At 35.0% G+C, this 13,181-nt stretch overlaps 1 protein-coding gene across 2 annotated transcripts in view; it reads left to right on the top strand.

Moving 5' to 3' along the window:
• The window catches only part of SLC12A2 (solute carrier family 12 member 2), a 93,717-nt gene that overhangs the window by 66,488 nt on the left and 14,048 nt on the right, over nt 1-13,181 (top strand). For both annotated transcript variants that reach the window (XM_061422900.1, XM_061422902.1), the window contains exons 18-19: nt 7,784-7,890; nt 11,397-11,476. In XM_061422900.1, the coding sequence (XP_061278884.1) occupies nt 7,784-7,890; nt 11,397-11,476 (187 nt within the window). The remainder of the gene's footprint in view (nt 1-7,783; nt 7,891-11,396; nt 11,477-13,181) is intronic.

The raw sequence follows: 13,181 nt of genomic DNA, 5'->3' as shown, positions 1-13,181 counted from the left end.
AAGCAGGGTGACAATATACAGCCTTGACGTACTCCTTTTCCTATTTGGAACCAGTCTGTTGTTCCATGTCCAGTTCTAACTGTTGCTTCTTGACCTGCCTACAGATTTCTCAAGAGGCAGGTCAGGTGGTCTGGTATTCCCGTCTCTTTCAGAATTTTCTACAGTTTGTTGTGATCCACACAGTCAAAGGCTTTGGCATAGTCAATAAAGCAGAAATAGATGTTTTTTCTGGAACTCTCTTATTCCGTGATCTATCAGATGTTGACAATTTGGTCTCTGGGTCCTCTTCCTTTTCCAAATCCAGCTTGAACATCTGCAAGTTCATGGTTCACGTACTGTTGAAGCCTGGCTTGGAGAATTTTGAGCATTACTTTACTAGTGTGTGAGATGAGTGCAATTGTGCGGTAGTTTGAGCATTCTTTGGCATTGCCTTTCTTTGGGATTGGAATAAAACTGACCTTTTCAGTCCTGTGGCCACTGCTGAGTTTTCCAAATTTGCTGGCGTATTGAGTGCAGCACTTTCACAGCATCATCTTTTAGTATTTAAAATAGATCAACTGGAATCCCATCACCTCCACTAGCTTTGTTCATAGTGATGCTTCCTAAGGCCCACTTGACTTCACATTCCAGGATGTCTGGCTCTTGGTGAGTGATCATACCATCTGCGTTATAAATTTTTAAAAATATGTAACTTAACACTTCAAACTTATATATGCCTAGATAATGGAATATACAGTAAAAATATAAGGAGATCTTGAAAAGGATTCATAGTGTGCTTATATGTATTCATCAAGCTTTTAAAGTGAGTGGTGATTATTACTTTATTCACTTTTTGTATGTAAAATATGTAAATATTTCAAACGGAATGCTACCCCTCGTCATAAGGTTGTTTCTAGTGCTTAAATCTTGCTTACTTTTGTATAATTTATAGGAACACTTTGATAATTACTTTATATATTTAATAAGTGTTATAAAGGAAATGAAGGAAAATACTTACTTAGAGCAATGTTTCTTAACTTTAGCCTGCATCAGAATCACCTATTGGACTTCCTAAAACACAGCCTTCTGGGCCCTGTCTTTATAGTGATTCAGTAGGTCTAGGGTGAGGCCCAAGAATTTGCATTTCTAACAACTTTTCAGGTGATGCTGCTGCCATTCCAGTCCAGGTACTGCACTTTGAGAACCATACCCTCAGGGGTTTTTGTAGTATATATGACAGTATTGTAAATTTGCCAAGAGTGAGGAACTATATTGCTTAGCATTCTCTTCCACCTAACATGCTCATCCCCACATGTCATGACAGTTTCACCAGTGTGGGCAAAGGGAGCATCAATATCATTCTGAGACTGCCTTATAAACCTGACAAATGCTGTTCCTCTTACAAAGATGCTCAGGAGATGGTTTATTGCAGTGGCAGAGTGTCTGAGGAACACTGTTTTAAAATACCCTTACAAATTGCCTCTTTAGAACTAAACACTGAAATATGAGTAGAGTTGAGTATGAGTTGCAACTGAGAGTATTTCTCTTTCGTTCATACCTTCTCAAAACCCATTACATAAAATGGCAAATGCCTTCATGTCTGTTGGAGGTTTATAATCTTTGTCAAAGTAGTTTGTGCATTGATTTCTTTATACAGTAACTTATAGTACTAGAGATGCTGTTTTATATGGGTTTCTTTTATTATACATTCTGATTTTTTAAATTTCTTTGTCACTTCATTTATCAGGTTACCAATTATAATCATAAGCATTTATTTAGAGACTCCCTGTTTTAAGAGGTTGAGTTCAGTTCAGATGCTCAGTCATGTCCGACTCTTTGTGACCCCATGAATCGCAGCACGCCAGGCCTCCCTGTCCATCACCAACTCCCGGAGTTCACTCAAACTCACGTCCATCGAGTCGGTGATGCCATCCAGCCATCTCATCCTCTGTCGTCCCCTTCTCCTCCTGCCCCCAATCCCTCCCAGCATCAGAGTCTTTTCCAGTGAGTCAACTCTTCACATGAGGTGGCCAAAGTACTGGAGTTTCAGCTTTAGCATCATTCCTTCCAAAGAAATCCCAGGGCTGATCTCCTTTAGAATAGACTGGTTGGATCTCCTTGCAGTCCAAGGGACTCTCAAGAGTCTTCTCCAACACCACAGTTCAATAGCATCAATTCTTCGGCGCTCAGCCTTCTTCACAGTCCAACTCTCACATCCATACATACCCACAGGAAAAACCATAGCCTTGACTAGAGAGACCTATGTTGGCAAAGTAAGGTCTTTGCTTTTCAATAGGCTATCTAGGTTGGTCATAACTTTTCTTCCAAGGAGTAAGTGTCTTTTAATTTCATGGCTGCAGTCACCATCTGAAGTGATTTTGGAGCCCCAAAAGATAAAGTCTGACACTGTTTCCACTGTTTCCCCATTTATTTCCCATGAAGTGATGGGACCGGATGCCATGATCTTCGTTTTCTGAATGTTGAGCTTTAAGCAAACTTTTTCACTCTCTTCTTTCATTTTCATCAAGAGGCTTTTTAGTTCCTCTTCACTTTCTGCCATAAGGGTGGTGTCATCTGCATATCTGAGGTTATTGATATTTCTCCCGGCAATCTTGATTCCAGCTTGTACTTCTTCCAGCCCAGCGTTTCTCATGATGTACTCTGCATATAAGTTAAATAAACAGGGTGACAATATACAGCCTTGACAGACTCCTTTTCCTATTTGGAACCAGTCTGTTGTTCCATGTCCAGTTCTAACTGTTGCTTCCTGACCTGCATATAGGTTTCTCAAGAGGCAGGTCAGGTGGTCTGGTATTCCCATCTCTTTCAGAATTTTCCACAGTTTATTGTGGTCCACACAGTCAAAGGCTTTGGCATAGTCAATAAAGCATAAATAGATGTTTTTCTGGAACTTTCTTAGTTTTTCCATGAAAAGAAATGCAAAAAAGCAAAATGGCTGTCTGGGAAGGCCTTACAAATAGCTGTGAAAAGAAGAGAAGTGAAAAGCAAAGGAGAAAAGGAATGATATAAGCATCTGAATGCAGAGTTCCAAAGAATAGCAAGAAGAGATACCAATGCAAAGAAATAGAGGAAAACAACAGAATGGGGAAGACTAGAGATCTCTTCAAGAAAATGAAAGATACCAAGGGAACATTTCATGAAAAGATGGGCTCAATAAAGGACAAAAATGGTATGGACCTAACAGAAGCAGAAGATATTAAGAAGAGGTGGCAAGAATACACAGAATAACTGTACAAAAAAGATCTTCACGACCAAGATAATCACGATGGTATGATCACTCACCTAGAGCCAGACATCCTGGAATGTGAAGTCAAGTGGACCTTAGAAAGCATCACTATGAACAAAGCTAGTGGAGGTGATGGAATACCAGTTGAGCTATTTCAAATCCTGAAAGATGATGCTGTGAAAGCGCTGCACTCAATATGCCAGCAAATTTGGAAAACTCAGCAGTGGCCACAGGACTGGAAAAGGTCAGTTTTCATTCTAATCCCAAAGAAAGGCAATGCCAAAGAATGCTCAAACTACCACACAATTGCACTCATCTCACACACTAGTAAAGTAATGCTCAAAATTCTCCAAGCCACGCTTCAGCAATACGTGAACCGTGAACTTCCAGATGTTCAAGCTAGTTTTAGAAAAGGCAGAGGACCCAGAGATCAAATTGCCAACATCCGCTGGATCATTTTAAGAGGTAGTCTTGCCAATAGCTTGCTTATGGAGCCCTTTGGCAGTAAGGCCAAAGGCTAACTTCTTTATTTCCCACCACCCCGCCCCCTTTTTTTTTAAAGGCAGGAGCCACTTGATTGTGAACTGAATTTTAAACAGTCGTTTTAAATTAGTAGAAAATTCTTGTTTTTACTGAAAATTCATATTATATCATGATGATCCTTAAACCACATGGATCTCATCCAGTCTTAGTGTAGCTATAATTACCTTTTTTCCTGGGCAGAACTAGCCTAGAATTATCCTATAATATATACTGAATGTTTCTGAAACCTTTTCTTTTCTTCATCAGCTTCATTTTGAGGTAAGAAGCAATTTTTTAAAAAATTTTCTAAAGTAAGGTCAAAATCACTTAATATTGCCAATAAGAATATTTAAAACTAAATTATACCCATATCCTGTAGCTCCTTTCCATATATATAAAATGCCATAATATTAAATTAATTAAATAATAATTTGAAACCATCACTATTAACTAAACCTTTTAAAAACAAACCATCCAAAACATGAAGCCAAAGCTATAATTTTTATCAGTGATTCTTAAAGTAATAGAAATCTTACTATAGTATTTAACTGGATAACCATGATATTTGGAAATGTTTTCACTTAATAGCCAAAGACATAATATTGAGGAAACAGCTGTTCTTTCTGCCACACTAAAAACAGTTACCAAAAAATAAATAAACAAATAAAAAGTTACAAAATAAAATGATACAAAGAAAATTATTATAAAAAACTAAATGCATTTTTTGTCAGCAAATTCTGGTGGAAGATATGCAAAAAACATTGCTAACAATTCAAAGAAATGACAGAGGGAGAATGTCTTGATTGAAACTAGAGATATTTGTAACAATCTTCAGATGATTGCACTTTGCTAAATCAGTTTCAATTATGGAAATTCACGAAGAACTTATTTTCTCTGAGCCAAAAGAAATACGTTCTAGAAAAGACATATTTTCAGTAATGGTATTTCTTTAAAATACTGGATGTTTTATAGAAACATAAAATATTACTCCTAACTAAATAGCTACTTTGATTGTAATTTACAAAGGATTTAGGATGACTGATGTGAAATTTCTTTACTCAGTCATTCAAGAGAAAGTTATTACGATAATGAAGTTGTAAGCAGAAGTGCACAGAATACCTCAGGATGTTTAATGTTATACAAATAAAACCTTTTAATTATAATAAGATTGTGCAAAAGTTTGTGATGAGAAAAGGAATAACTCTGACATTATTTTGTATTATGAATAAGTTACCAGTTGTCTTGTAGCTTAGTTCTTTAAAAAAAAATATATATATATATATGTAAAATTGAAGATATTTCTTGGTTTTCACTTACCAGAAAAGTGAAACAAAATTATGCTCTGTAGTTAGTAGCCACCTTGCTACCTAACACTTAGTTTTAAAAAACAAAAATAAGTATTTTTTATCTGTTTCCTAAAGGTAAATGGTTGTTTATAATTCTGAGTTTAAAAAAATCTTTTTTGAAATTTGCGCATGAATAGAACATTTTGGAAATGACTGTGAACTTCACATGGGTAGGCTTATTGCTTTTGTTCCCAAGTTATCCAGTCTTTAGGACAGTGGCACATGGTCAGCTCTTGAAAAGTACTTGAATTAATCTTTAACCAAAAATGATTTAGGTATATCATGTATAAAAACTTAAGTGCGACCTCAGAGCACATAAAAACTTAATTCAAAATGGATCTAAGATCCACAGATAAGGGTAAAACCATAAAGCTCTCTGAAAAAAACATAGAGGTAAATCTTCATGATCTTGAATTTGACAACATATTCTTAGATATGGCACCAAACGCACAAGCAGCAAAACCAAAGATAGACAAGTTTGACCTCATCACAGCTAAAAACTTTTGTACATCCAAGGACATTATCAAGAAAGTAGAAAGACAACCTACAGGATGGAAGACAACCTTTTCACATCATATATGTGATAGTCCTAATATCCAAAATGTATATAAAATTCCAAAGAAACAAAAAAAACTCTATTTAAAAAGGGGCAAAGTACTTGAATACACATTTCTCCAAAGATATAAAGATAACTAATGAGCACATTAAAAAATGCTCAGTATCATTAGTCATTCAGTTCAGTTCAGTCACTTAGTCCTGTCCAACTCTTTGTGACCCCATGGACTGCAGCACACCAGGGCTCCCTGTCCATCACCAACTCCTAGAGTTTACCCAAACTCATGTTCATTGAGTTGGTGATGCCATCCGACCATCTCATCCTCTGTCGTCCCCTTCTCCTCCTGCCCTCAATCTTTTTCCAGCTTCAGGGTCTTTTCAAATGAGTCAGTTCTTTGCATCAGGGAGCCAAAGTATTGAAGTTTCAGCTTCAACATCAGTCCTTCCAATGAACACTCAGGACTGATCTCCTTTAAGATGGACTGGTTGGATCTCCTTGCAGTCCAAGGGACTCTCAAGAGTCTTCTCCAACACCACAGTTCAAAAGCATCAATTTTTTGGCACTCAGCTTTCTTTATAGTCCAACTCTCACATCCATACATGACTACTGGAAAAACCATAACCTTGACTAGACAGACCTTTGTTGGCAAAGTAATGTCTCTGCTTTTTAATATGCTGTCTAGGTTGGTCATAACTTTTCTTCCAAGAAGTAAGCGTCTTTTAATTTCATGGTTGCAGTCACCATCCGCAGTGATTTTGGAGCCCAAGAAAATAAAGTCTGCCACTGTTTCCATTGTTGCCCTATGTATTTGCCATGAAGTGATGGACTGGATGCCATGATCTTAGTTTTCTGAATGTTGAGCTTTAAGCCAACTTTTTCACTCTCCTCTTTCACTTTCAAGAGGCTCTTTAGTTCTTCTTCACTTGGGCAATGCAAAATCAAAGCTATAGTGTGAGATACCATTTTATACTACTAGCTTGTATATAATTAGGTAAACAAACAAGAAATAACAAGTGTTGCTGAGGATGTAGAGAAACTGGAGTGTTTGCATTGCTGGTGAGAGAGTGAAATGATACAGCTGCTGTGGGAAACAGTTTGGTGGTTACTCAAATGTTTAAACAAGGAATTACTGTATATCCAGTAATTTATTACTCTTAGTCATATACCCAAAGAAATTAAAAGCCGGGAGTCAAAGAGATGTTTTTAGGCCAGGGATTGTTTCAGCATTACAGTAGCCAAAAGGTAGAAACAACCTAATTATGTATCAGCAGATGAATGGATAAACAAAATACTGTAAATACATAGAATGGAATATTATTCAGCCATAAAAAGGAGAGTAGTTCTAATAGATGCTGTAACGTGGATGAACCTAGAAGACAGTATGCTAAATGAAATAAGCCAGGGCCTGGAGGGAGGAAAGAATTAGTGTTTAGAGAATTTCTGTTTAGGGTGATGGGAAAGTTTTTTGGAAATAAATAGTGGGGTTGGTTGTACAACACTGTGAATGTGATTAATGCCATTGAATTGTGCATTTTAAAATGGCTAAAATGGCAAACTACTTTATCTTTTATGTGTACTCAGCCTTGAGAATAGGATTTTCAGTGTGTTTTAAAAATATTATAAAAGAAGAAATTAATTGGATTTGGGGGCATATTTGTTAAGCACATTGAATTGCAACTCTGCACGAAGTTGTGAGAACAGTTGATGGAATTCTAAACTGTAGCCAGCAATGCATGTCTTCAATTTGGACTTCTGATCAGGTTTTAATGGCTGTTATCAAAATATATATAATTGAGAGTATCACTGTATTGTTACGATTTTTACAAAGGGTTAAGTATATTCCATCATCTTTCTCTTACTAAAATCAAAAATTTTGATAAGTCATGAAAGTACAAAAATTTAGAACTTTTCATCTGTTTAATTTTATCTTCTATTTTTATATGTTTAATCATAAGTAATATGATTTATATAGTATATGTAATTTATTATAAGTATGCACGTATTGCTCAAGAATTTTTACTGATAAGAGTGCACAATTTTGAAATGTTTAGAGTCTGTCCATTAGGATATTGTCATTTAAAAACCATTTTGTGAATAGCGTATCTTTAAAGTTGTATTTTTTCTGTGTTTTAGGCTGCTGGTCTTGGGCGTATGAAACCAAACACACTTGTCCTTGGATTTAAGAAAGACTGGTTGCAAGCAGATATGAGGGATGTAGATATGTATATAAACTTATTTCAGTAAGTATCCTTTTAATTCAGTAATTTAGTTGATTGAGAAAGTACTGATTTTGAAAGCTTGCACTGGTTTTTGAAGTCCGTTCTTACATAGTCTTTTCTAGTAAAAGGATAAGAATGAAAATAATCACTTGGAAATTATTTCCATTTCCTTTTTAAAATGCACTTAATATGTTTGCTTTTCCGCACCTTTGAGTTTACTATTCACTTTTCAGTGGTATTGTCAATGAAGTTTATAAGATAGCTTAGTTTTGATTTACATCAGTTTACAGGTTGTCTCAGAGAAGGCAATGGCACCCCACTCCAGTACTCTTGCCGGGAAAATCCCATGGACAGAGGAGCCTAGTCGGCTGCAGTCCATGGGGTCGCTAAGAGTCGGACACAACTGAGCGACTTCACTTTCTCTTTTCACTTTTCATGCATTGGAGAAGGAAATGGCAACTCACTCCAGTGTTCTTGCCTGGAGAATCCCAGGGACGGGGAAGCCTGGTGGGCTGCCGTCTATGGGGTCACACGGAGTCGGACACGACTGAAGTGACTTAGCATAGCATAGCATACAGGTTGTCTAATGAGTTCTTATCCTTTTGTTACTTTGTCTTTCTGATATTACTATATCCATGTTGTTATTAATTTTTGCATATGTATTTTAATATATTACAAATATGTTTTGGAACTGAATTTTTTAATAAAAAATAAAATTTCTTTTTATTTTGTTAGATTTTGTTTTTAAGCTTGAAAAGTACTTTCTTTTTCTATAATAGTATTCCTGGTATTTATTTAGCAAATCTCTTTGTCTCGTCCACATGAGCATAAGGATTCCCTCTCCCTACATCATAGTTGATTGAAGAGTAGCTTCTTCTTGTCATAGCTGCTGATGAAATAGAACAGTTCACTCTTTATAAAGTAATTTCTTAATAAAAATTTTCATTTTAAAGAAAAATTTATATCTAGCAAAATAACTCTTAAGACCAGATTCACATCCTATTTCTCTTTGAATTTTTGTCTGTTTATCCTTAACTAACTGGAGCTGCTTCCCTTCCCAGAGCTCCTATTGTGTCTATTGATAGAACCATATAATTATTTGCCTGTGTCACATATAATATTTTTGTTTTTGTAGCTGCCTTGAAACATTTTTGTGGAAGTACCCAGGTCTTATACTTTATTTTTATAAATCTCCTTGTATTGATTAGTAAAATATGCCATACATAAGATTTCCCAAGGAATTGTTAAGTGGTTTTAGTAAAACTCAAGCTCTGCTGGTTTGTCAGAGGTTGTGACTGTTCTTCGGGCTTGTTACTTGTTTATAAACAGCATTTCATTCTCCCTTTCTTATTCTGTGGTCTGTACTTTGTATACATGGGGATCAGGGAAAAAAGGACAGTATGAAAGAAAGAATCCATCATGTGGGCCTTGAGCCAGGGAGTATGCTTTTTTCCTTTGCAGATATAAGAGCAGTGAGATGGAATAGTTATCCTAGAAGAGAGAAAAAGGGACATTTTTGCAAATAAACATTCGTTTTTTGCTGTGTCTGTAATAATGGGAGCACTGAAAGAAGGGAGTCTTATCTGACACTGATCTTGCAGGAACTGAAGTGAATGTTTGCTCTGAAAGTCCGGTATTATGTGTCAGGCAGCAGTTTTAAATAGGTCAAATATTGCTCTCTGGTTTCTTAAACTATAAGAGTTGGTGGCTGTTTGAAAGCAGTGATATGGCTTACTCTTTTATCTTGTGACACGTTTTGGCTGTGATTTGAAATACCTGGAACAGTTGAGGTATACTTTATTTACTATATATGTATTAACAGTATGGAGGGTCTAAAACTGCAAATCAATTTCTATAGCTTAAAGAAATTATATAGATTATAGGAATTTCTATATGTTATAGCAAAATATTTAGCTTAGAGCTATATTCTCTGAATTTTCTTAAAGGAAATTGATTTTGGTTCAGTTACTTTATTAACTATTTAAAAAAATACTTGTAGTTATTTCTTTTCTAAGAGTTAATTAGACTTCTGACAGTAGAGCTGAGAATGTCTATTCATTTTTTCTCCAGTGAATCTCTTTTGACCATGTTTAAAATTCAACCAAGGAGAAATGAGGTTGTCTCCCTGTGATTTAAAACAACAATGATAACAGACCTTTTACAATGACATATTTATCAATAGGAGCAAAAATTTGATCATTTTATTAGTTTTCTTTTTGTTATGTCTAGCTATAGGTTACCATATCATTTTTATATGCATATTATAAACATTGATTACTTGTGTAAGTAAAGATAATAACTAGAGAAAAGCCTGCTGCCATTGGGCTTCCCTCATAGTTCAGTTGGTAAAGAATCCACCTGCAATGCAGGAGACCCTGGTTCTATTCCTGGGTTGGGAAGATGCCCTGGAGAATGGATAGACTACCCACTCCAGTATTCTGGCCTGGAGAATTCCATGGACTGTATAGTCCATGGGGTCGCAAAGAGTCAGACACGACTGAGTGACTTTCACTTTCACTCCAGGGAACAAAAAGTTTTTTAAGTGCCTTTAACAGCTTAGGTCTACATGATTTATGATGTTAACAAAGTTTTCAGAATTTAAGTCTGGTTTTAGAGTTGTCTTCGAGGTTTTAATGTATTTTACCTATATATAAGACACTCCTGTTTTTGTTTTTAAAATAATTAAAAGGGCATATCAATACATGTCTGCAAATGCATATATAATCTTAGGACCACTTTTTAAACCAGTTTTGTAAAAATTTTTTTTTTTGTATTTTATTTTATTTTTTTACATATTTACTATTTTTTTAAATTTTATTTTATTTTTAAACTTTACATAATTGTATTAGTTTTGCCAAATATCAAAATGAATCCATTACAGGTATACATGTGCTCCCCATCCTGAACCCTCCTCCCTTCTCCCTCCCCATACCATCCCTCTGGGTCGTCCCAGTGCACTAGCCCCAAGCATCCAGTATCGTGCATTGAACCTGGACTGGCATCTCGTTTCATACATGATATTTTACATGTTTCAATGCCATTCTCAAATTACTTGAAAAATACCCTTCTCCTTTCATAAGTGATAAGGGATCCCTTCATACTATACAACCTGGTCTCATTCTCAGAACCTGTCTTCTTTGCCTTCACATATTTCTCTTGGCTTTAAATGTATAAGCCTAAATTATATATGATGGGATTACTGAAAGTTTTGTTTTTTCCTGTAATTTTAGTCTGTTTCTGATAGATAAGCTATAGTTACTGCTTTAAACCACTACTGTAGGTAAAATGTCAATACTATAAAGAACTATACTTAAGTAGATTTTAGAGGTGTTACAGAAAAAGGGGATGGGAAATGGTATAGGTTTTGAAAGTAACATATGATATCACCATAATTTTCAAAGCATATTTGAACAAATCAGATATTTAAACCTGAAAGTAATTTTAGAGATTGTCAACTATTGCCTTTATAGAGAAGGAGACTGAAATTTTTGTGATTTAAAAAAATTGCTGTTTTTTTCATGTTACAGTGATGCTTTTGATATACAATATGGAGTAGTAGTTATCCGCCTACAAGAAGGTCTGGATATATCTCATCTTCAAGGACAAGGTAAATCTTGTTTGAGATAAGATATATGTATATCTTAATATATTCTTAAGTATATCTTAAGAATAGTAATTACTTTTTTAGAAAAATGTCCTTCAATACTTTTAATATTTACCATCTAATCTGTGTCATATACTTACTGTATGTCATTTAAAGATCTGTTTGGCACCACCAGAGTTTGTATTTTCTCTTTGTACCAATCTGGATAAAAGCTAGTAATTACTAATATAATACAATTCAAATTGTAAGTTTAAGAGAAACAAATGTTAGCTATGATTGTAGTTTGGCCAGATTTATAAAAATACATGACAAGTAAAATAATCAGAGGAAAACATTTTAGATATTTTCATGTTTATGAAAAGTGTACTTTGTACATAGAGGCATATTATTAATGAAAGATTCTTTCTTCAGAGAAGACCCTATAAATATTTTTAAAATTTTCTCATTTTGAAATAATTATAGATTCACAAAAATGTGTGTACCCTTCATCCACTTTCCCCTAATGGTAACATCTTCTATTCCATTTTTTCTTCAGTTCAACATCAAAACCAGGATATTGACATTGGGACAATTTGCATACCTTACTCAGATTTCACCACTTTTATATACACGCGTGTGCACACAAGCACATGTGTAGTTCTGGTTTCACTTGTCACATTTGTTTCATGTAAGATACAGAGCTGTTCCATCACCACAAAGATCTCTCTTGTACAACTGTTTCATACCTTCTATCATATTCTTTCCCTAGTCTTTAACCCCTGACACCCTAATCTCCTCTCAAGCTGTATAATTTTTCAAGCATTAAAAATTTTTTTCCTTAAATTTAAAACCTGTTAAAGTATACTTAGCATTTTTACCAACTTTATAAAAACTATGGAAAATTCCGTACCCTCTAATGCTTTCCTGGGTAGTTTAAAAAATACTATAAGCTTGAGAAAATTTGCATACCTAATATTTACCCTTATCAATTAATTAACGAGATCATCAAAATTAGCTAAGCCTAAATAGCTGAGAGCCATGTAATGAACTTGTGTCATCTGTTTATGTATTTAAACTGTTTTAATCCTCCCACTCCCCCCACCATTTTAAGGGCATTGTGCAGTTCTGAAAGGAATGCTTTGAGATCTTTATCCATGTAACACAAAAGTATGGCCTGCTGAAAATGCATTTTCTTACTCTGGAGTAGGCTTTGCAAAATACTATTTTCATTCTCTCTTGCTCTCACAGTAATTTTGGTTTAGGATACCTGTTAACTCTGCATAATTATTACTAGTGTTCCCTTTCACTCTCAAAAATATCAGTTTAGCTAATAAATTATATATTCAAGTGTTAATAATCATTATGAGGATTGTTTTGAAACCCTTGTTATTCATCATTAAGATCTGAAACAGGAATATGCTTTAGCACATGGCTTAAGAGCACAAGCTGTGGAGTCAGATATGCTTTAATAATTTCCAGCCTTTTCTCTTAGTAGTTTTGTAGCCAGGCCAAATTTGCTGCCTTCTGAGCCCAGTTTTCTCATCTATATTCAGAGGATTATTGTGAAGATTTAATAGGGGATACTGACTGACACCATCTTAGCAAAGTGCTGGCACCTAGGCTTATATACTTCCTATTTTTATTTCTCCTAATGTATGCATATCAGTGATGAGGACTATGGATAGAGGATCAATTTCATATCATGTTTCTCTTTATGATAAATGCTTTT

Source organism: Bos javanicus, chromosome 7 (assembly GCF_032452875.1).
Source record: "Bos javanicus breed banteng chromosome 7, ARS-OSU_banteng_1.0, whole genome shotgun sequence".
Taxonomy (NCBI): domain Eukaryota; kingdom Metazoa; phylum Chordata; class Mammalia; order Artiodactyla; family Bovidae; genus Bos; species Bos javanicus.
The sequence above is the reverse complement of the archived record's forward strand: the minus strand, read 5'-3'. Positions and strand labels throughout refer to the sequence as shown.